The sequence below is a fragment of the Oncorhynchus mykiss genome, chromosome 10 (assembly GCF_013265735.2).
Source record: "Oncorhynchus mykiss isolate Arlee chromosome 10, USDA_OmykA_1.1, whole genome shotgun sequence".
Lineage (NCBI taxonomy): Eukaryota > Metazoa > Chordata > Actinopteri > Salmoniformes > Salmonidae > Oncorhynchus > Oncorhynchus mykiss.
This window is the reverse complement of record NC_048574.1, coordinates 72,920,105-72,941,887: the sequence shown is the minus strand read 5'-3', so window position 1 is coordinate 72,941,887 and position 21,783 is coordinate 72,920,105. Positions and strand designations below refer to the sequence as shown.

At 42.5% G+C, this 21,783-nt stretch overlaps 3 protein-coding genes across 3 annotated transcripts; all 3 read left to right on the top strand.

The window, feature by feature from the left end:
• Window positions 1-3,186: 3,186 nt before the first annotated feature.
• Window positions 3,187-7,115, top strand: LOC110534758 (B-cell CLL/lymphoma 6 member B protein-like). Its single transcript, XM_036933921.1, has 6 exons — window positions 3,187-3,781; window positions 3,870-3,973; window positions 4,076-4,139; window positions 4,312-6,121; window positions 6,425-6,469; window positions 6,830-7,115. The coding sequence occupies exons 1-4, from the start codon at window positions 3,475-3,477 to the stop codon at window positions 5,403-5,405; spliced, it is 1,569 nt and encodes a 522-aa protein (XP_036789816.1). The 5' UTR covers window positions 3,187-3,474; the 3' UTR covers window positions 5,406-6,121; window positions 6,425-6,469; window positions 6,830-7,115.
• Window positions 7,116-10,420: 3,305 nt separating this feature from the next.
• LOC110497279 (Krueppel-like factor 12) lies at window positions 10,421-16,581 on the top strand. Its single transcript, XM_036933920.1, has 5 exons — window positions 10,421-10,913; window positions 11,008-11,111; window positions 11,215-11,278; window positions 11,461-13,477; window positions 16,187-16,581. Exons 1-4 carry the CDS (start codon window positions 10,604-10,606, stop codon window positions 12,549-12,551), a joined length of 1,569 nt encoding a protein of 522 aa, XP_036789815.1. The 5' UTR covers window positions 10,421-10,603; the 3' UTR covers window positions 12,552-13,477; window positions 16,187-16,581.
• A 999-nt stretch (window positions 16,582-17,580) lies between these two features.
• LOC110497281 (B-cell CLL/lymphoma 6 member B protein) lies at window positions 17,581-21,430 on the top strand. Its single transcript, XM_021573312.2, has 4 exons — window positions 17,581-18,479; window positions 18,566-18,669; window positions 18,774-18,837; window positions 19,019-21,430. The coding sequence occupies exons 1-4, from the start codon at window positions 18,164-18,166 to the stop codon at window positions 20,110-20,112; spliced, it is 1,578 nt and encodes a 525-aa protein (XP_021428987.2). The 5' UTR covers window positions 17,581-18,163; the 3' UTR covers window positions 20,113-21,430.
• The last annotated feature ends 353 nt before the right edge of the window (window positions 21,431-21,783 follow it).

Genomic DNA, 21,783 nt, shown 5'->3' with positions numbered 1-21,783 from the left:
GGGCGGAGTGTCACATCATCGGACTGAGCTTGTTGTCATTGCAGGCAATCTCAACTCTGTGCGTTACAGGGAAGACCTCCTCCCTCATGTGGTACCCTTCCTGCAGGCTCATCCTAACATGACCCTCCAGCATGACAATTCCACCAGCCATACTGCTCATTCTGTGTGTGATTTCCTGCAAGACAGGAATATCAGTGTTCTGCATGGCCAGCGAAGAGCCCAGATCTCAATCCAATTGAGCAGGTCTGGGACCTGTTGGATCGGAGGGTGAGGGCTAGGGCCATTTCCCTTGAAGGTGCCTTGGTGGAAGAGTGGGGTAACATCTCATAGCAAGAACTGGCAAATCTGGTGCAGTCCATGAGGAGGAGATGCACTGCAGTCCTTAATGCAGCTGGTGGCCACACCTGATACTGACTGTTACTTTTTTTCAAGGACACATTATTCAATTTCTGTTAGTCACATGTCTGTGGAACTTGTTCAGTTTATGTCTCAGTTGTTGAATCTTATGTTCATTCAAATATTTAAACATTTGCTGAAAACGCAGTTGACAGTGAGAGGACGTTTCTTTTTTTGCTGAGTTTATACTCTACAGTTTAAAATGTAGCTTTACTATTATTTTTTATATATTTAACACCACTGCTTAGGGAGTGGATCTTCCAGGATGTGCTGCATGTGGACAGGAAGAGAGGCTCTCTGGTCTTTGGAACCTTCTACACCATCCTGAGAAATGAAATCATTAGTAAGTACTCCATAGTGAAAGTTAGTGTAAAATATTATGGGACACAAGCAATTTTTGGGGATAGTAACTCATCGATTCAATGTCATGCAGTGCTCTTGAGGAGAATTTCATTATTTATACCATAACTTTCCCCCCAAAAATATTTTTGGTCGCAAATCTCATTAAAATATTGGTTGTTACATTGTTACAAACATTATTGTATGTCAACATTGCGCACAAACACCTCATAAGTGTCTGTGTCCCATAAGTTTTATATTCTTTACTTGTGCATTCGTATTCCATTATTTATATTCTGGCTTGTCTGACAATTTGTTCATTTTACAGAGATCTGGTCCTGAGCTAGCCTGAGGACTCACACTAAATTCTTCAGCTGCTCTGTCGTTCACGACATACTTTAGTCTGAGACTGCCAACATTGAAGTTGTTTGTGGTGATGAGGGGCACTAGGGGTGTTGTACAAAATAAAGTTATCAGTGATTAAAGACGATCCAATCGATCAGATTATTCAAGCCAATAAAATATGTTCTAACCGCAGTTTTAATCCATTGTGTTCTGGCTCTGGCCCAACCCATCTGTTTCTGGACCAATCAGACAGACCCAGTTGCGTTTGCATTCGGTGGTGAATGTTCAGAGAGGTACTCAGATCCAGACTCATTGCGGAGAAAAACTGACATCCGTGGGCGTGGCGTAGGGTTTGGCAGGAGCAAGTAGCCTTGATAGCCAGGAAAACCCTGAGCACCAGTAGTATCTGAGAGTAGGTGAAGCCAGTATTTTGTGGTTGCAGGTTACTTTAAATGATATAAACCATTACATAATCGCTGCGCTGCATACAGCCCTATTACCAATGTGATTATGAAAGGGGGCTTGTGATGCGAGAGACCCCACTTTAAATCTCTGTCATACTTCATATTATTATTATTTGGAAGGCTACTCCTCTTACACTTTTTAATTAAGCAAAAACGTCATTCAAACTTTAAATGTGCAGCGAGGTCAGGACCAGTGTGCTTGCATAGAACTCTTTATATATTTTTTACTTTTTAATTTAAACTTTATTTAAATGTGCAAGTCCGATAAGAACAAATTCTTATTTACAATGACGGCCTGCACAGGCCAAACCCGGACGACGCTGGGACAATTGTGCGCCGCCCTATTGGACTCCCAATCATGGCCGGTTGTGATACAACCTGGATTCCAACCAGGGTGTCTGTAGTGACGCCTCTTGCACTGAGCTGCAGTGCCTTTGACCACTGCACCTCTCGGGTGCCCCTTTTGTACTTTTTAAACTACTAAGCTTTTAGGCCTTTATTCACTTTCTTAGTTTTTATTCAACATTCTAAAGGTCCTATTGTGACATTAACTCCCAGACTTCCAACGTCCATTCATGGTGAACAATGCAACTTTTGACACAAATCGGCAACTTTGACCACATTTCCAGCACTTTAGATAAAAACCTAGAGGGTATGACATTGAGGTCTACTTCTCTGGTATTTAAATCTGGAATCAGAGCATAATTATCTACTACCAATCAAAAGATACAGCTGTTTGTTTCATCCTTCAGCAGCCCAAACGGAGTTGTTGCTATGGATACCAATGCATTTCAATTGCAGAAAATGGGCCATAGACTAGAATGGACAAAAAAATGTTTTTTTTGTTTAGACCTCCTCTTTCACCATTTTAAGCTATCAACTCAAAACCAACGTTGACGGGTTCGGTCTGACCATACTTAGATTGCTTGTCAAAATATTTTTTTACTCTTATATATACTTTTTTAACCATTTACAATTTGCATAAATTAACATCGGTTTGAATGAGGACCACAGGAATAGCTATTTAAAACGGTCTTGTCCTTGGCCAATTAAACTACCAGACCAACATTAAAATGTTCAGGCTATCCTAATTTAAAATTATTTTAAACTGTTATTGACTATAACTATATACCTTTGCAGAAATTAGCATAAAATAACTCACCAACAGTAAACTCTTGAAACGTTCAAGATAGACCAAACCAACTTTGACATGTTCAGGGCATTGTAACTTGAAATGATTTAAAACATTTATTAACTATAACGATATAAATAGTTAACTTTTTATACTTCTTCCACTACTTTTAGAGATAAAGCAAGCCCCACAACTTTACTTAATGTAAAGTTACCAATGTTTTTTTCCATTTACAATGTTCTAATTTGTAAAAACAAAAAATGAAATGTTGTTAGCTAGGAATCCCATTGGCTATTTATCCATTATATTTACAGATTAACATTTGTGCTTTCTCAGTGCGGTGCTTCAATTCTTTTTGAGACTACTAACCCTTAGCCTACTCTTTTTATTTACTTATTTTTAACTGAATAAATATATTTATTCTCTTTAAATTCAGGTTGTTTGCGGATTCTATATTTTTGTATTTGAACTTAATAGTGAAATAATTTTTGGAGGACAAGGAAGGCGGATTTTCAAAACATTCGGTTCATTTTAGTAGCACCAACAACATGATAGAGCAGCGGGTGGCAACGTTGAAAGGTAGAACTAACAAGTCGTGTGAGCAACCAATTTTTTATTTTAAAAACCAACCCTTATTTTGAAAAACAATTCAGGAAGTAGCCCTAATTTTGTTTCCGGAATGAAATTCTGTGTGTGTAGTATACCGTCTACATTGTGAACTTTGAATTCTCAAAACATTGCCTGAATACTGCAAATTACTATAACATAATTGTTAAATATTTACATAGTTCCAAGGACATGTGCGATAGCGTCGCCTTTCATGCTCAGCTAGCTTCAATAATTGAGGTTTTGGCGAATGCAGCCGTTGCCGAAATCTGTAAACTTGTAGATGATGGCCATGCTGCCTTACGTATGGAAATTTCCCATAGCCAGAAAGAAATTGATAACCTGCGGAGGAAGCTGCTTTTGACAAAATACCAGAGTTCTCAACGGGGCACAGAGAAATTCGGAGCCCTGCGACGCACAGTTCACAGGCGCGACACCGATCTTGTTGCCCGAGCAAGAGCGAGCTTCGTTGGAAAGTCATCAGGCAGACATGGATATTGTAGGTTTTTTACCTTATTGAAACACGTTCAAAATAATTTGTAATGTAGAATATACAACGTTTATGATTATTTTTTTTTCTGGTGCAGTGGAGAATCGTTTTTCCAACAGTGAAGGGGACAACTTCACAAAGGATGTCACGAACTGGAAAGACGCAAGACGCACAGCGACAGACCAGGATGGGAGCATGCAGGTCAGTTGTCATAGACACTGTCAAATTGATGATTTGTTTTCTCATTTCAAATGGTGTCGGGGATATTTTTCTAATCAAATGTTTCTGATGAATACAAAACAGATGGCAGATATGCCAGAGTCACCTCTTATCAAAATGGAGAACCTTGGCTCAAGCAGAACAGAAGGTCATTTTATGCAACTAATCAAATCTATGACATTTACACATTGTTGAGTAAAGCCTTTATTGCAGTATTTGATACACTTCTTAGTCATAAGCCATAACTAATAAATAAGACAAAAAATAATCCATCTTCACTACAGGAAGTTGATGCTGTGCTTTATGTTGACCCATTTCAGAGATTGTCCAACTGGTCAGTGAGAGCAGTGAGAAGATCATTGTGGCAGAACCAGGTGCTTCGTCATCTACTGAAACCACAGACCTTCTGGACCAGCAGGGCAACAGACACAGAGCTCCAGACACCTCACTCAATATTGAACCTGAAAACCAGATGTTCCAGCATCCAGCGTCACAATACAACAGAGCAAGACAGGACCATCAGGTTGCTGAGGGTGTGACCTGGGAAACTGACCATCAACCCATAGAATACAGCCTGTCCCATTGGACAGAGAACCAAGAGACTGACAGCCCAACTGTGAATGCTCCTCACAATTCTGGGCCAGACTCCAAGAGGCTGTCTGGACATCCAGAGAGGAGAGGGGTGCCTGGTAACTCAGGGGTCTGCATGTCTGCTTCAGGCTCTCTGGACTGGGTGCCTGATGTGGTGATGGTGGACTCAGTTCCCATTAAAGTGGAGGCAGATATGAGTTCAGAATGGAGCATAACTGGCCAAGAGGCGACATCTGGAGAGGTCTGTTCAGACGGTAGGCAACTTGTGGACAACAGAGGAAGAGGGGGAATGGACTCTGGACAGACAGAGTGTCCCCATGACACTCAAAACACAGAGCAAGGGACAACTGTAGGATCAAGGTCCAAGATGTCAGATTTCAACAGACTGTCCTCCCTAAACAGCTTTTCATCCCCAAGTGTTACTCTCCTCCAGGTTCCCCAAAGAGGGAAGCCAGCCCCCTTCCTGAATTTCAACAGAGGCTACAATTTTTCATCGAAAGGCAAAGAAAAGCAGCAACAACAGCTGACGTCTCACTCGCCCAAGAGGCAACTCCGGTGCAGCCTCTGTGGAAAGCCCTTCCCTCAGCCGGCGCAACTGCGGAGTCATATGCGGGTCCATACGGGGGAGAAACCGTACGGCTGCAGCCACTGCACCAAGCGCTTCTCCCACCGGCACCAGCTGAAGATGCATGAGAGAGTGCACACCGGAGAGAAACCATTTCACTGTGTCTACTGTGGGAAGTGCTTCACCCAGTCTAGTCACATGAAGAGGCACCTCCTCGTCCACACTGGTGGCAGGCCACAGGACATTGTGCTGCCCTGAGTGTTCCAGGGTGAAATTTCCCCTTGGTACAGATCTAGGATCAGCTTCCTCTTCTCCAATCCTAACCTTAACCATTAGTAGGAAAACATCTAAAACTAACCCAAGATCAGTGTGGAGGGGCAACTTCACACTACTCCGCCTGGTGTAATTATAGGCAAGGCCAGGAGTTTTTCCTCACCACGTGACCAGACCTGGGAAAAACTCCTGGCCCTAGTTGTAAGGGGAATGGCTCAACACTACTGTGTTTTAATATGCATACTGGGTCTTTGTGTTTTTAACAGTTTGGATAGTTACCACATTGAACACTACCCTCTGTGTGTAGTGGTAGTGTTTTCAGGTCAGCTGTCTTGATGCTTGGTCCGGAGTGGATTGATAATGTATAAGTTATTACAGGTGAAGATTTTAAACATCCTTATGAATTTGTATTGGTGCAGTGGTAAACCAAAGAACAGCAATTAACAATTCAGGAAGCTCTGGACAGGTGTCTGGATGAGCTAGGCCTGTTGGTGGTCGAGAACGCATTGCTCGGTTCATCTCGTACCTGGACATAGGGAGGAGGAGGGTGCAGGGAAGAGTGTGATGATGACTGTCACTTTCTGGACATCGACATGGCAGAAGAGAAGAGCCACAGGTTCCCTGGGTGCCAGCACACTCCTGGCCCTTGAAACAGATCTGGCGACCCAGCAGGTGCATGGCGAGAGTGCTGACCTGGAATGGTAGGCTGTCAATGGTTGACTTTATAGAGGGTTTATTATGGTTAGATTTATCGGCGGCTTTATAGAACTATCTTGACATCACTTTACACTTTCCATAATATTCAGCCTAGGAAAACCTATTCAAAGTGGCAATTTGTTTTTGAGTCCCAGAATTAGAATGAATAGAATTAGAATCCATTCAATCAGAATTCTCTCTTGATTTTTTCTTTTCCATCCTGATGTGTTTCGAGTAAGCTAAACCAGTTAGGATGTGCACCAGTACTCTCGAACCAAGCTACTCACTCACCTCTTCTTTATTCCCAGAATCCCCAGAGGTACCATGGTCTGGGGAAACCTCATCTCCTGGAGGTAAGTAACAGTACCTGTTGGTTTATCTAACCTAGAACAGGCAGAACATCACCTTCCTACTTTCATAATATCAGATTTGAAACCGTTCACTCATTGTTTTTGATTATCCATACATGATGCTAATGATTTTTTTTGTGATGAAAATTCATATAATAGATTAATATAAATGTCTTCTAGACTTGGACATGCAGCTTAGGTGACTTCTCTCTCTCCCTCTCTCCTCTCTCTCTCTCTCTCTATATATATATATAATCACATACATACATACCACTGCTTAGCGGCCAAACTGATTGTTCCGGACTAGCACCTGATCTATATACAGATACAATATGGAAACCACTGAATTAACTTTCTTTGCAGCTTCCTCTGGAGTCGCTGGTGTGGATCTTCTGGGATGTGCTGCGTGTGGACGGGAAGAGAGGCTGCTGGAACCTGTCTCTGGTAGCGGAACCTTCCGTACCATCCTGAGAAAGCTGTCATCAAGGCAAAGAGTGGCTGCTTTGAAGAAAATTAATTTTATATTTTATATTAACTCTTTTTTAATTACTACATGATTCCATATGTTCATTCATAGTTTTGATGTCTTCACTGTTATTCTACAATGTAAAAAATAGTAAAAAATAAAGAAAAACCCTTGAATGAGTAGGTGTGTCCAAACTTTTGACTGGTACTGTATATACTTTTTAAAACTATAACCAATAAAATGTTTCATAAATGAATATGGGTTTGGATGAGAACTATAGGAATACAGAGGTAGATATTCAAAACGGTCTGGCACCTTGGCCCATTAAGCTACAAGACCAAACTTTAAAACATTCGGGCTATCCTACCTTAAAATTATTTAAAACGGATAGACTATAACTACATTTGCATAAAATTCTCTGTAAAAGTAACTATTGAACTGTTCCAAGTTAGAGACAGACACCAAACCAATTTTCACATGTTGAGGCCATCCTAACTAAAAAAATATTTAAAAACTACAACTACAAATGTGCATAAATTAGCATATCCATAAAAGCGTACGGCTGTTGTCGGAGTTTAGAGTGGCGAAATGTAGCTAGCTAACAGCTCTCTTGTCTCGTCATTGAGCAGCCCAAATGTAGCTGTTGCTATGGGTACTCACACGTGCAGAGGAGAGCATGGGGCAGTGCAGGAAGCAAGGGACAAACCGAGATTAGCTATTGATACTAATTGAGGAAGTTACTGTGTTTCTAATGTGTTGAGAAATCGGGCTACGGTAGGGTAGGGCCTGAGCGTCACCAGCATGGTTAGGAATCGGTCTAAAAATGTCATGCCTCTGCTTTTCTTTTCATTCAAATAGTTCAACTACCACTAAAATACTTTTAAAAAGATGGCATCACTAGATGGACCATCATATTTCCCTCCCCAAATAATAGCCTAAATGTTTCTAATTCCTTATGAGTTCCTCCCTTCCACCACAACAGCAAGCCTTCATATTCAGAAAGTATTTTCTATCTCACTTTGAACAACAGACCTATGAATACTCTGTACTGTTTGATCATTACATCATCATTAAACTAAAATCAAACTTTATTGACATTTTTACCAAATGCATCTATTTATCTAAAACCCCCAGCATGGATTGAGTTGCTTTGCTTTCCTACGAGTGTTGTCTACATAATCCAGCCTTTTATTACCATCGTCTGACAGATCTATGTCTTTCTTCTTTTAGTTTTCACACTCAACTGTAGTTTAGACATTGTGATCTTACTGCCCTATAATCCAAAGCAATAAGGTTGATATAGTAGTCTGTCAAAGTAATCAGACCAATTGTTTTACCTAATATAACTTTGACTACAGAGCATTCAGAATTCAGACCCCTTCCCCTTCTCCACATTATGTTACGTTACAGCCTTATTTTAAAATTGATAAAATAATTATTTTTTTCTATCTACACACTACACTATAATGACAAAGTGAAAACAGGCTTTTAGAAATGTTTGCAAATGTATAACAAATTTAAAAAATACCTTATTTACATAAGTAATCAGGCCCTTTGCTATGAGACTAGAAATTGAGCTCAGTTGCACCCTGTTTCCATTGATCCTCGAGATGTTTCCACAACTTGATTGTAGTCCACCTGTGGTAAATTCAATTGATTGGACATGATTTGGAAAGGCACACACCTGTCTATAAGGTCCCACAGTTGACAGTGCATGTCAGAGCAAAAACCAAGCCATGAGGTTGAAGGAATTGTGTCGAGGCACAGATCTGGGGAAAGGTACCAAAAAATGTCTGCAGCACTGTGAAGGTCCACAAGAACACAGTGACCCCCATCATACTTAAATTGAAATAGTTTAGAACCACCGAGACTCTTCTTCTTGGTCGCCCGGCAAAACTGAGCAATCGGAGGAGAAGGGCCTTGGTCAGGGAGGTGACCAAGAGCCGGATGGTCACTCTAACAGAGCTCTAGAGTTCCTCTGTGGAGATGGGAGTACTTCCAGAAGAACAACCTTCTCTGCAGCACTCCACCAATCAGGTCTTTAGGGTACAGTGGACAGAAGCCACTTCTCAGTAAAATGCACATGACAGCCCGCTTGGAGTTAACCAAAAGGCACCTAAAGGACTCTGACCACGAGAAACAAGATTATCTGGTCTGATGAAACCAAGATTGAACTCTCTCGTCCTGAATGCCAAGTGTCACGTCTGGAGGAAACCTGGCACCCTCCCTACGGTGAAGCATGGTGGTGGCAGCATCATGCTGTGGAGAAGTTTTTCAGTGGCAGGGACTGGGAGACTAGTCTGGATCGAGGGAAAGCTGAATGGAGCAAAGTACAGAGGACCTTGATGAAAACCGTCTCCAGAGCGCTCAGGACCTCAGACTGAGGGTGAAGGTTCAGCTTCCAACAGGACAATGACTCTAAGCACACAGCCAAGACAACGCAGGAGTGGCTATGGGACCAGTCTCTGAATGTCCTTGAGTGGCCCTGCCAGAGCCCGGACTTGAACCCGATCGATCTCTGAAGAGACTTGAAAATAGCTGTGCAGTGACGCTCCCCATCCAACCTGACAGAGCTTGAGAGGATCTGGAGAGAAGAATGGGAGAAACTCTCCAAATACAGGTGTGCCAAGCTTGTAGCGTCATACCCAAGAAGACTCGAAGCTATTATCACTGCCATAGGTGCTTCAATAAAGTACTGAGTGATGGTCTGAATACTTATGTAAATGTCATATTTCAGTTTTATTCATAAATTTTTTTGCAACATTTTCTAAAAACCTGTTTTTTTCTATTTAATCCATTGTAGACTATTTAATCCATTGTAGAATAAGGCTGTAAAGTAACAGAATGTGATAAAAGTCAAGGGGTCTGAATACTTTCCGAATGCACTATTTAAAGTAAATGCTTTGCTGTAAATAGTAAAGTAAAACTGGTTCAACTTCTTCCACTTTGAGGAGCTAAAGCAAGCCCCAGAACTTTACTTCATGTAAAGTTACCATCTAGTTAGTCATTTCTTTATACAGTTTTGTTATTTATATTTTAAAAAAAAAATATATATATATATATATTCAGATTTTTAGCCGTTTCACATCCGTTACACGTCCAATTCAGATTTTTATTTCTACTGTTACATTGTTCAGAATTAGAATGCATTCTCAGTGTGGTGCTTCAATTAGTTTGGAGACTACTAACCCTTAGCTTTCTCTCTTGATTGACTCATTGTTAACTGAAGGAATACATTTATTCCTTTTAAATTCGGGTTGTATGCTGAGTCTGTATTTTTTTTACTTTAACTTATTAGTAAAATTGTTGAAGGACAACCTGTGCTTGTTATATTTGTAATCACTTAATTGAAAGGCAAATTATATTTTTTTAACAATTTGATTCCTTTTAATAGCAGCAACAATATGATACAGCAGCAGGTGGCAATGTTGGAAGTTTGAACTAAGGTAAATCGTGTGTGTGTGTGTGTGTGTGTGTGTGTAACCAACCTTTATTTTGAAAAGCAAACTTTTTTTATTTTGAAGAACGATCCAGGAAGTAGCAGAACAAAAACAACTACAATTGTGTTCAATGCTCTATGGTGTGAACTGTGTAGTCTGAAGACGTTGACTTTACACTGCAATGCAAATTGCTATAACATAAGTGTTTAACATAAACATAGTGCTAAGGACATGTCCGATACTGTCGCATTTCATGCTCAGCTAGCCTCCATCGTCGAGGTATTGGCGAATGCAGCCGTTGCCGAAATCTGCAAACTTGTAGATGACGGCCATGCTGCTTTACGTTTGGAAATTTCCCATGGCCAGAAAGAAATTGAGAACTTGCGGAGGAAGCTGGTTTTGACAAAATGTCAGACTTCTCGACGGAGCTCAGAGAGATTTGGAGCCCTGCGACGCACAGTTCACAGGCACGTGGACACAAATCATGTTGCCCGGGGAAGAGGGAGCTTTGTAGTGAAGTCGACAGGCAGACTTGGATATTGTAGGTTTTTTTTACCTTATTTAAACACTTTCAAAAAAATGGTTGGTAATGTAGAATCTATAACGTTTACGAGGGTTTCTCTTGTTTGGTGCAGTGAAGAATCGTTTTGACGACATTGAAGAGGGCAACTTCATGCAGGATGTCACTACCTGGAAAGACGCTGGACGCACAGCGACAGACCATAATGGGGGCATGCAGGTCAGTTGTCATAGACATGGTCAAATGTATTATTGTTATCATATTTCAAGTGCTGTTGTGGATATGTTATTAATTAAAGGTTTCTGATGAATACAAAACACAGATGGCAGATATGCAAGAGGAAACTTGTGTCAAAATGGAGAACCTTGACACCAGTACAATAGAAGGTATTTGTTGTTGTTGAAACTAATCCAACCCTATGCAATTTACATGTTAAGTAAAGCTGTCCGTGTTTATTTCAGTATTTTATTAACTTCTTGGTCATAACTCATAACTATTAAATAAGGCAAAGAAGAATCAGTCTCCACTACAGGAAGCTGATGCTGTGCTTTACTTTTCCCCATTTCAGAGATTGTCCAACCAGTCAGTGAGAGCAGTGAGAAGATCATTGTGGCAGAACCAGGTTCTTCATCATCTACTGAAACCACAGACCATCTGGACCAGCAGGGCAACAGACACAGAGCTCCAGACACCTCACTCAATATAGAACCTGAAAACCAGACGTTCCAGCATCCAGCATCACAATACAGCAGAGCAAGACAGGACCATCAGGTTGCTGAGGGTGTGACCTGGGAAACTGACCATCAACCCATAGAATACAGCCTGTCCCAATGGACAGAGAACCAAGAGACTGACAACCCAACTGTGAATGCTCCTCACAATGCAGGGCCAGACTCCAAGAGGCTGTCTGGACATCCAGAGAGGAGAGGGGCGCCAGGTAACTCTGGGGTCTGCATGTCTGCTTCAGGCTCTCTGGACTGGCTGCCTGATGTGGTGATGGTGGACTCAGTTCCCATTAAAGTGGAGGCAGATATGAGTTCAGAATGGAGCATAACTGGCCAAGAGGTGACATCTGGAGAGGTTTGTTCAGACAGCAGGCAGCTTGTGGACAACAGAGGAAGAGGGGGAATGGAGTTTGGACAGACAACATGTCCCCCTGACACTCAACATGTAGAGCAAGGGAGAACTGTAGGACCAAGGTCCAAGTTTCCAGATATCAATGGACTGTCCAACCGAAACAGCTTTTCATCCCCAAGGGTTACTCTCCACCAGGTTCCCCAAAGAGGGAAGCCAGCACCCTTCCCGAATTTCAACAGAGGCTCCACTTCTTCATCGAAAGGCATAGAAAAGCAGCAACAACAGCTGACGTCTCACTCCAGCAAGAGATATCTCCGGTGCAGCCTCTGCGGAAAGCCATTCCCCCAGGCGTACCTAAGCAGGCACATGCGGGTCCATACGGGGGAGAAACCGTACGGCTGCAGCCACTGCACCAAGCGCTTCTCCCACAGCCACCAGTTGAAGAGGCATGAGAGGGTCCACACCGGAGAGAAACCGTTTCAATGTGTCTACTGTGGGAAGTGCTTCACCCAGTCCTGTCACATGAAGAAGCACCTCCTCGTCCACACTGGCGGCAGGCCACAGGACGTTGTGCTGCCCTAAGTGTTCCTGGCTATAGTTCAGACTAGATACAGATCTAGGATCAGCTTCCTCTCCCACAATCCTAACCTGGACCATTAGTGGATTTTTTGTATTCTTTAAACTGACCCAACATCAGCATCTAAGGGCAACTTCACACTACTCCTCCCAGTGTAATGATAGGCAGGGCCTGGAGTTTTTCCTCACCACGTGACCAGGCCAGGGAAAAACTCCTGGCCCTAGTTGTAAATGGAATGTCTCAACACTACTGTGGTTTATATATGAATACTGGGTCCATGTGTTTTTCACTTTGAATGGTTTCCTCATTGAACGCTTCCCTCTGTGTGTAGTGGTCGTGTTTTCAGGACAACTGGCTTGATGCTTGGTCCAGCGTGGATTGATCATGTATAAGTTATTACAGGTGAAGATTTTAAACGTATTTTAGTCCGTTAGCAGACGCTCTTATCCATAGCGACTTACAAGAGCATTTAGGGTTAAGTGCTGTGCTCAAGGGCACGTTGACAGATTTTTCAGCTTGTCGGCTAGGTGATTCCAACCTGCGACCTTTCAGTTATTGGCTCAACACTCTTAACCGCTTGGCTACATCCTTATGAATTTGTATTTGTGCAGTGGGGAACCAAAGTACAATAATTAAGACTACATTTCCATTAACCTGTCAATAAGACAGATTCCCTATCAGACTGATAGACTGTAACGATGTAGATAGATTTCATATCATTGTGAACAGAGTTCTGGAAGCACTGGACAGGTGCCTGGGCGAGCAAGGCCTGTTGGTGGTTGAGAGTTTGTTGCTCGTCTCTGTTCGTACTTGGACGCAGGGATGAGGAGGAGGAAGGCGCTGGGTTCCCAGACGCCAGCACACACCTTGCCCTGGAAACGAACCTGGCGTCCCAGCAGTTACAAGGAGAGAGAGAGTGCTGACTGGAATGGTAAGCTGTCAATATTTGTCGTTTATACAGGGTTTAACATGGTTGGATTTCTAGAGTTCGATAAAGCCATCTTGATACCCTTCCCATCATATTCTGCCTAGGAAAATTTTGATTGCAATAACACATTTCTTCCATTAATTAATGAATATTTATAAATGAATATTAAAAGTATATGTTTTTTTTTTTTACGAACATTGTCAAACAATGTACAATTCAATTCAAAGTTCTGCTAGCTTTAAAGTTATGGCTTCTTTTACAGAAATACTTTGGCATAGTTAACAATGTAACCAATCACAGCCCTCCTTTTAAGTGTCATTGCACATCCTGCAAATCAACAGCAGAGGAGACTATTTTGAATCCATTTTCACATTCACTCTGTTGGTAATGCTTAAAAATGTGTTTATTACTCTAAAAGTAGCAGAGATTCCACTCTGTATCTTTGATATGCCCATAGTGTATTATGTCCAATAATATATTGAAAAATTTGCCAAATCAAAAGTGGGATCTTTTCACTTCATGTTGATATTTTTCTATATTCCGAAATGTATGTAAGAAATGTTATTGAAATCAAAATACATATGACAGAGCGAGCAATTTAGCTTCATATGACACCATGTATTGGCATGTAGCACCTACAGATGAAACAATATGGAGTCTTACAGGAGTCCTGGGTAATGTCAAATTTTAACTATAGTTAGTTATTTCTAAATTTTGCTTTAAGACACTGTTAAATATATATATATATATATATATCTCCTCAGCAAAAAAAGAAACGTCCTCTCAGTGTCAACTGCTTTTTCAGCAATCTTAACATGTTTAAATATTTGTATGAACATAAGATTCAACAACTGAGACATAAACTGAACAAGTTCCACAGACATGTGACTAACAGAAATGGAATAATGTGTCCCTGAATAAAGGGGGGTCAAAATCAAAAGCAACAGTCAGTATCTGGTGTGGCCACCAGCTGCACTAACTACTGCAGTGCATCTCCTCCTCATGGACTGCACCCGATTTGCTAGTTCGTGCTGTGAGATGTTACCCACTCTTCCACCAAGGCACCTGCAAGTTCCTGGACAATTCTGGGGGGGAATGGCCCTAGCCCTCACCCTCCGATCCAACAGGTCCCAGACGTGCTCAATGGGATTGGGATCCGGGCTCTTCGCTGGCCATGGCAGAACACTGACATTCGTGTCTTACAGGAAATCATGCACAGAATGAGCAGTATGGCTGGTGGCATTGTCATGCTGGAGGGTCATGTCAGGATGAGCCTGCAGGAAGGGTACCACATGAGGGAGGAGGATGTCTTCCCTGTAACGCACAGCGTTGAGATTGCCTGCAATGACAACAAGCTCAGTCCGATGATGCTGTGACACACCTCCCCAGACCATGACAAACCCTCCACATCCAAATTGACCCTGCTCCAGAGTACAGGCCTCGGTGTAACGCTCATTCCTTCAACGATAAATGCGAATTTCGACCATCACCCCATGTCAGACAAAACCGCAAATCGTCAGTGAAGAGCATTTTTTTTGCCAGTCCTGTCTGGTCCAGCGACGATGGGTTTGTGCCCATAGGCAACGTTGTTTGCCGGTGATGTCTGGTGAGGACCTGCCTTACAACAGGCCTACAAGCCCTCAGTCCAGCCTCTCTCAGCCTATTGCGAACAGTCTGAGCACTGATGGAGGGATTGTGCGTTCCTGGTGTAACTCGGGCAGTTGTTGTTGCCATCCTGTACCTGTCCCGCAGGTGTGATGTTCGGATGTACCGATCCTGTGCAGGTGTTGTTACATGTGATCTACCACTGCGAGGACGATCAGCTGTCCGCCCTGTCTCCCTGTAGCGCTGTCTTAGGCGTCTCACAGTACGGACATTGCAATTGATTGCCCTGGCCACATCTGCAGTCCTCATGCCTCCTTGCAGCATGCTTAAGGCACGTTCACAAAGTTGAGCAGGGACCCTGGATATCTTTCTTTTGGTGTTTTTCAGAGTAAGTGGAAAGGCCTCTAGTGTCCTAAGTTTAAATAACTGTGACCTTAATTGCCTACCGTCTGTAAGCTGGTAGTGTCTTAATGACCTTTCCACAGGTGCATGTTCATTAATTGTTTATCGTTCATTGAACAAGCATGGGAAACGGTGTTTAAACCCTTTACAATGAAGATCTATGAAGTTATTTGGATTTTTACGAATTATCTTTGAAAGACAGGGTCCTGAAAAAGGGATGTTTCTTTTATTGCTGAGTTATTTATATATCTCAATAAACAATCCTGTGGTGTGTGGAGGGGAAGTGAGGCAACTGGAACCTGTCTCTGGTCTGCCGAACCTTCAATACAATGCTGACAAATTAGGTTTTCAGGAAGTACTCCACAGGGAAGGTTAGTATTGATAATTCCTTAAATCTGAAAAAGCCTATGGGAAACATGCACTTTTTTTATTCATTCATTCAATATCATGGAGTGCTCTGAGGACAGTTTCATGAACCATGATTCCCCCCAAAATCTTTCCAGATAAAGGAACGTCTTGAATCTCATTCTGTGATTGGTTGTTACAGTCTTGCAAACATCATTGTATGTCAACACTGTGTGCAAACACCTCAAAAGGGGTCTGTGTCCCATAGACTTAAGATTCTTTACTTGTGCATTCATATTCCATGTCTTCCATTCTGGTTTGTCTGACAATCTTTTGTCCTGTTCTGTGTTTCTTTTCCAGAGATCTGATCCTGAACCCAAGTAGTTACTGAAAGGAGAAGCCAGGACATTGTGGTTACAGGTCACTGTGAAGGACAACATGTTATTTAGGTGTTTAGCTATGACTCAAGACTATCAGAAATCCCTTTGGCTATTTATATACAGTACCAGTCAAAAGTTTGGACACACCTACTCATTCCCAAGTGGGCTCCAGAGTGACGCAGCGGTCTTAGGCACTGTGTCTCAGTGCTAGAGGTGTCACTACAGACTCTGGTTGGATTCCAGGCTGTGTCACAACCGGCCGTGATTGGGAGTCCCATAGGGCTGCTCACAATTGGCCCAGCGTATTCTGGGCAAGGGTTTGGCCGGGGTAGGCTGTCATTGTAAATAAGAATTTGTTTTTAACTGACTTGCCTAGTTAAATAAAGGTTAAAAAAAATACTTTGAAAGTTTCTTCAAGTGCAGTCGCAAAAACCATCAAGCGCTATGATGTAACTGTCTCTCATGAGGACCGCCACAGGAAAGGAAGACCCAGAGTTACCTCTGCTGCAGAGGATAAGTTCATTAGAGTTAACTGCACCTCAGATTGCAGCCCAGAATAAATGCTTCAGAGTTCGAAACATCTCAACATCAACTGTTCAGAGGAGACTGAATCAGGCCTTCATGGTCGAATTGCTGAAAAGAAGCCACTACTAAAAGACACCAATGAGAAGAAGAGACTTGCTTGGGCCAAGAAACACGAGCAATGGACATTAGACTGGGGGGGAAGTCTGCTTTGCTCTGATGAGTCCAAATGTGAGATTTTTTTGTGAGATGCAGAGTAGGTGAACGGATGATCGCCGCATGTGTGGTTCTCACTGTGAAGCATGGAGAAGGAAGTGTGATGGTGTGGGGGTGCTTTGCTGGTGACACTGTCTGTGATTTATTTAGAATTCAAGGCACACTTGAATGGCTACCACAGCATTCTGCAGCGATACGCCTGTCCCAATAAGTGCAAACGAGATGGGATATCATTTGTTTTTCAACAGGACAATGACCCAACACACCTCCAGGCTGTGTGAAGGCTATTTGATGAAGAAGGATAGTGATAGTGCTGCATCAGATGACCTGGCCTCCACAACCCAATTGAGATGGTTTGGGATGAGTTGGACCTCAGAGTGAAGGAAAAGCAGCCAACAAGTACCCAGCATATGTGGGAACTCCTTCAAGACGGTTGGAAAAGCATTCCTCAAGAAGCTGGTTAACAGAATGCCGAAGAGTGTGCAATGCTGCCAAAGCAAAGGGTGGCTACTTTTAAGAATGTAAAATCTAAAATATATTTTGATTTGTTTAACACTTTTTTGGTTACTACATGATTCCATATGTGTTATTTCATAGTTTTGATGTCTTCACTATTATTCTACAATGTAGAAAATAGTAAAAAATAAAGAAAACCCCTGGAATGCGTAGATGGGTCCAAACTATTGACTGGTACTGTATTGTGTATTACATTTAAAATATATATTTTTCTACTGTTACATTGTTTAGAATTAGAGTGCATTCTCATTGTGTGCGTCAGTTAACCCGTAGCCTATTCTTTGATTTACTAAGTTTTAACCGCCGGGAACTTATTCGTTTTAGGTTGTATGCCTATTCTGTTTTTTTGTGTAGAACTAAATAGTAAAATAATCATTTTTGGAGGACAAAGTGTGTGTTTGATTAAATTCACTACTTCAATGAAAGTCAAAGAAGGCTGATTTTAAAAAATCGAATAATATTCCTTTCAGTAGCAGCTACAATATGATACAGCAACCGGTAGCAATGTTGGAACTAACATAAGTCGTGTGTAATCAACCTTTATTTTGAAAAACGATCCAGGAAGTAGGTGACATCTTGTTTCCGGAACAAGAAGAGTTGTGTGAAGAAGCGTACAGTTTATGTTGTAAACAGTTAAGTCTTAAGACGTTGATTGAACAATGCAAATTATTATAACATAAGCGTTTAACATAGAGCCAATGAGATGTCCGATACTGTAGCCTTTCATGCTCAGCTAGCCTCCATCATTGAGGTTTTGGCAAATGCAGCCGTTGCCGAAATCTGCAAACTTGTAGATGACGGCCATGCTGCCTTACGGTTGGAAATTTCCCATAGCCAGAAAGAGATCGACAACCTGCGGAGGAAGCTGCTTTTGACAAAATTCCAGAATTCTCGACGGAACGCAGATAAATTGGGAGTCCTGCGACGCACAGTTCACAGGCGCGTGGACACCGATAATTTTACCCGGGCAAGGGCAAGAGAGAGTTTCGTAGAAAAGCCAACAGACAGACTTGGATATTGTAGGTTTTAAACTTATTTCAAAACGTTAAAATTAATGGGTCATGTGAAATATATGACGTTTGAGCGTTGTTCTTTTTTGGTGCAGTGCAGAATTGTTTTGCCGACAGTGAAGGGAGCAACTTTACGCAGAATGTAGCCAACTGGAGAGACTCCGGACGCACAGCAACAGACCGGGATTGGGGTATGCAGGTCAGTTGTCATGGACATGGTCAAATGTATTTTATTTTCACATATTTCTAATGGCGTTGGGAATATTTTTATAATACAATGTTCCTGATGAATACAAAACACAGATGGCAGATATGCAGGAGGCACCTCTTATCAAAATGGAGAACCATGGCACCAGCAGAACAGAAGGTATTTTTGTTAAACTTATTTAATCTATGCACTTTACACTTTGTTGCTTGACCAATCCTTCAATGTTTATTGCAGTATTTGATTAACTTCTTAATCATAACCCATAGCTAATAAGGCAAAGAAGAATCAGCCTCCGCTACAGGAAGCTGATGCTGTGCTTTACTTTTTTCCCCCATTTCAGAGATTGTCCAACCAGTCAGTGAGAGCAGTGAGAAGATCATTGTAGCAGAACCAGGTTCTTCGTCATCTACTGAACCCACAGACCTTCTGGACCAGCAGGGCAACAGACACAGAGCTCCAGACACCTCACTCAATATAGAACCTGAAAACCAGACGTTCCAGCATCCAGCGTCACAATACAACAGAGCAAGACAGGACCATCAGGTTGCTGAGGGGGTGACCTGGGAAACTGACCATCAACCCATAGAATACAGCCTGTCCCAATGGACAGAGAACCAAGAGACTGACAGCCCAACTGTGAATGCTCCTCACAATGCAGGGCCAGACTCCAAGAGGCTGTCTGGACATCCAGAGAGGAGAGGGGCACCAGGTAACTCAGGGGTCAGCATGTCTGCTTCAGGCTCTCTGGACTGGCTGCCTGATGTGGTGATGGTGGACTCAGTTCCCATTAAAGTGGAGGCAGATATGAGTTCAGAATGGAGCATAACTGGCCAAGAGGCGACATCTGGAGACATCTGTTCAGATGGCAGACAGCTTGTGGACAACAGAGGAAGAGGGGGAATGGAGTCTGGACAGACAACGTGTCCCCCTGACACTCAACATGCAGAGCAAGGGACAACTGTAGGGTCAAGGTCCAAGATGTCAGATTTCAATGGACTGTCCACCCAAAACAGATTTTCATCCCCAAGGGTTACTCTCCACCAGGTTCCCCAAAGAGGGAAGCCAGCCCACTTCCCAAATTTCAACAGAGGCTCCACTTCTTCATCGAAAGGCATAGAAAAGCAGCCACAACAGCTGACGTCTCACTCGCCCAAGAGGCAGCTCCGGTGCAGCCTCTGTGGAAAGCCCTTCCACCAGCCGGCGCACCTGCGGAGTCATATGCGGGTCCATACGGGGGAGAAACCGTACGGCTGCAGCCACTGCACCAAGCGCTTCTCCCACAGCCACCAGCTGAAGATGCATGAGAGGGTCCACACCGGAGAGAAACCGTTTCAATGTGTCTACTGTGGGAAGTCCTTCACCCAGTCCGGCAACATGAAGAAGCACCTCCTCGTCCACACTGGTGGCAGGCCACAGGATATTGGGCTGCCCTGAGTGTTCCAGGGTGAAGTGTCCCCTTGGTACAGATCTAGGATCAGCTTCCTCTCCCACAATCTTAACCTTTACCATTAGTAGAAAGAAATGCTAAACTGACCCAACATCAGTGTCTAGGGGCAATTTAACACTACTCTACCAGGCGTAATGAAATGCAGGGCCAGTAGTTTTTCCTCAGAATGTGACCAGACCGGGGGAAAACTCCTGGTCCTAGTTGTAAGGGCTCCACACTCGTGGGTTTTCATATGAGAACGGAGTCAATGTGTTTTTAACAGTTTGATTGGTTTCCACATTAAACAGTTCCGGTGTGTAGTGGTAGTGTTTTAAGTGTACTGGCTTGATGCTTGGTCCAGAGTGGATAGATAATGTATAAGTTATGAAGAAGACTTGATCCCGAGCTAGCCTGATGACTCTCACTAAATCATTCAGCTGCTCTGTCGTTCACGACATACTTTAGTCTGAGACTGCTACCATTGAAGTTGTTTGTGGTGATAAGGGGCACTATGGGTGTTGTACAAAATAAAGTCATCGGTAATTGCATCGTCTCTAACCGATTAAAAGTGTCCATGCCAATGACGAATTTTAGAACCATAGCTTTAATCACGCGTTTTCTGACTCTGGCCCAACCCAATCGGGTTCTGGACCAATCAGATGGCCCAAAATGTGCTCGCATTCAGTGAAAGGTCGGTGAGGTACTCCGATCTGGACTCATTGCTCTCAAGAACCTGACATCCGAGGGAGTGGTGTAGGGTTTGGCCAGAGCAAAGAGTCTTGATAGCCATGAAAATCCTGAGCCCCAGTAGTATCTGAAAGTAGAATCCAGTACATTGTGGTTACAGCTTCCTGTGAATGACGACATAAACCATTATATTCTTGCTATATGATTGCTGCACTGCATACACCCCTATTACCAATGTAATTATTAGTGCGGTTTGCGAAGCGCGAGACCCCACTTTAAATGTGTCGTACTTTATATTATTATTATTTGGAAGGCTACTCCTCTAACACCGTTTAAGCTAGAAACGCCATTCAAACTGTAAACGTACAGAGCGGTCAGGACCAATGTGCTTGCGTACAACTTTTTATAGCTTTTGTACTTTTTAAACTACTAAGCTTTTTGTCCCTTATTTACTTCCATAGTTTTTATTCAACATTGTAAAGGTCCCATTGTGACATCAACTCCCAGACTTCCAACATCCATTCACGGTGAATAATGCAACTTTTGACACAAATCTGCAACTTTGACCACATTTCCAGCACTTTAAATAAAAACCTAGAGGGTATGACATTGAGGTCTACTTCTCTGGTATTCAAATCTGGAATCAGGACATGATTATCTACTACCAATCAAAAGTTAGCGGTTTGTCTTGAGTTTAGAGTGACGAAAAGCAGCTAACTGAAGTTAGCTAACAGCTCTCATGTCTCGTCGTTGAGAGAGGCCCAAACGAAGCCGTTGCTATGGATACCAAGGCATTTCAATGGCAAGAAAGTGCCATGTACTAGAATGGTAACATTTTTTAAATAATCTACATTTACAGTATCTCCTCATTAACCATTTAAATGATCAACTCCAAACCAACATTGATATGTTCAGACGGGCCCTACTTAAATTGCTTGTCAAAAGATTTGATACTATATATACACATACAATTGGTAGAAATTAACATGGGG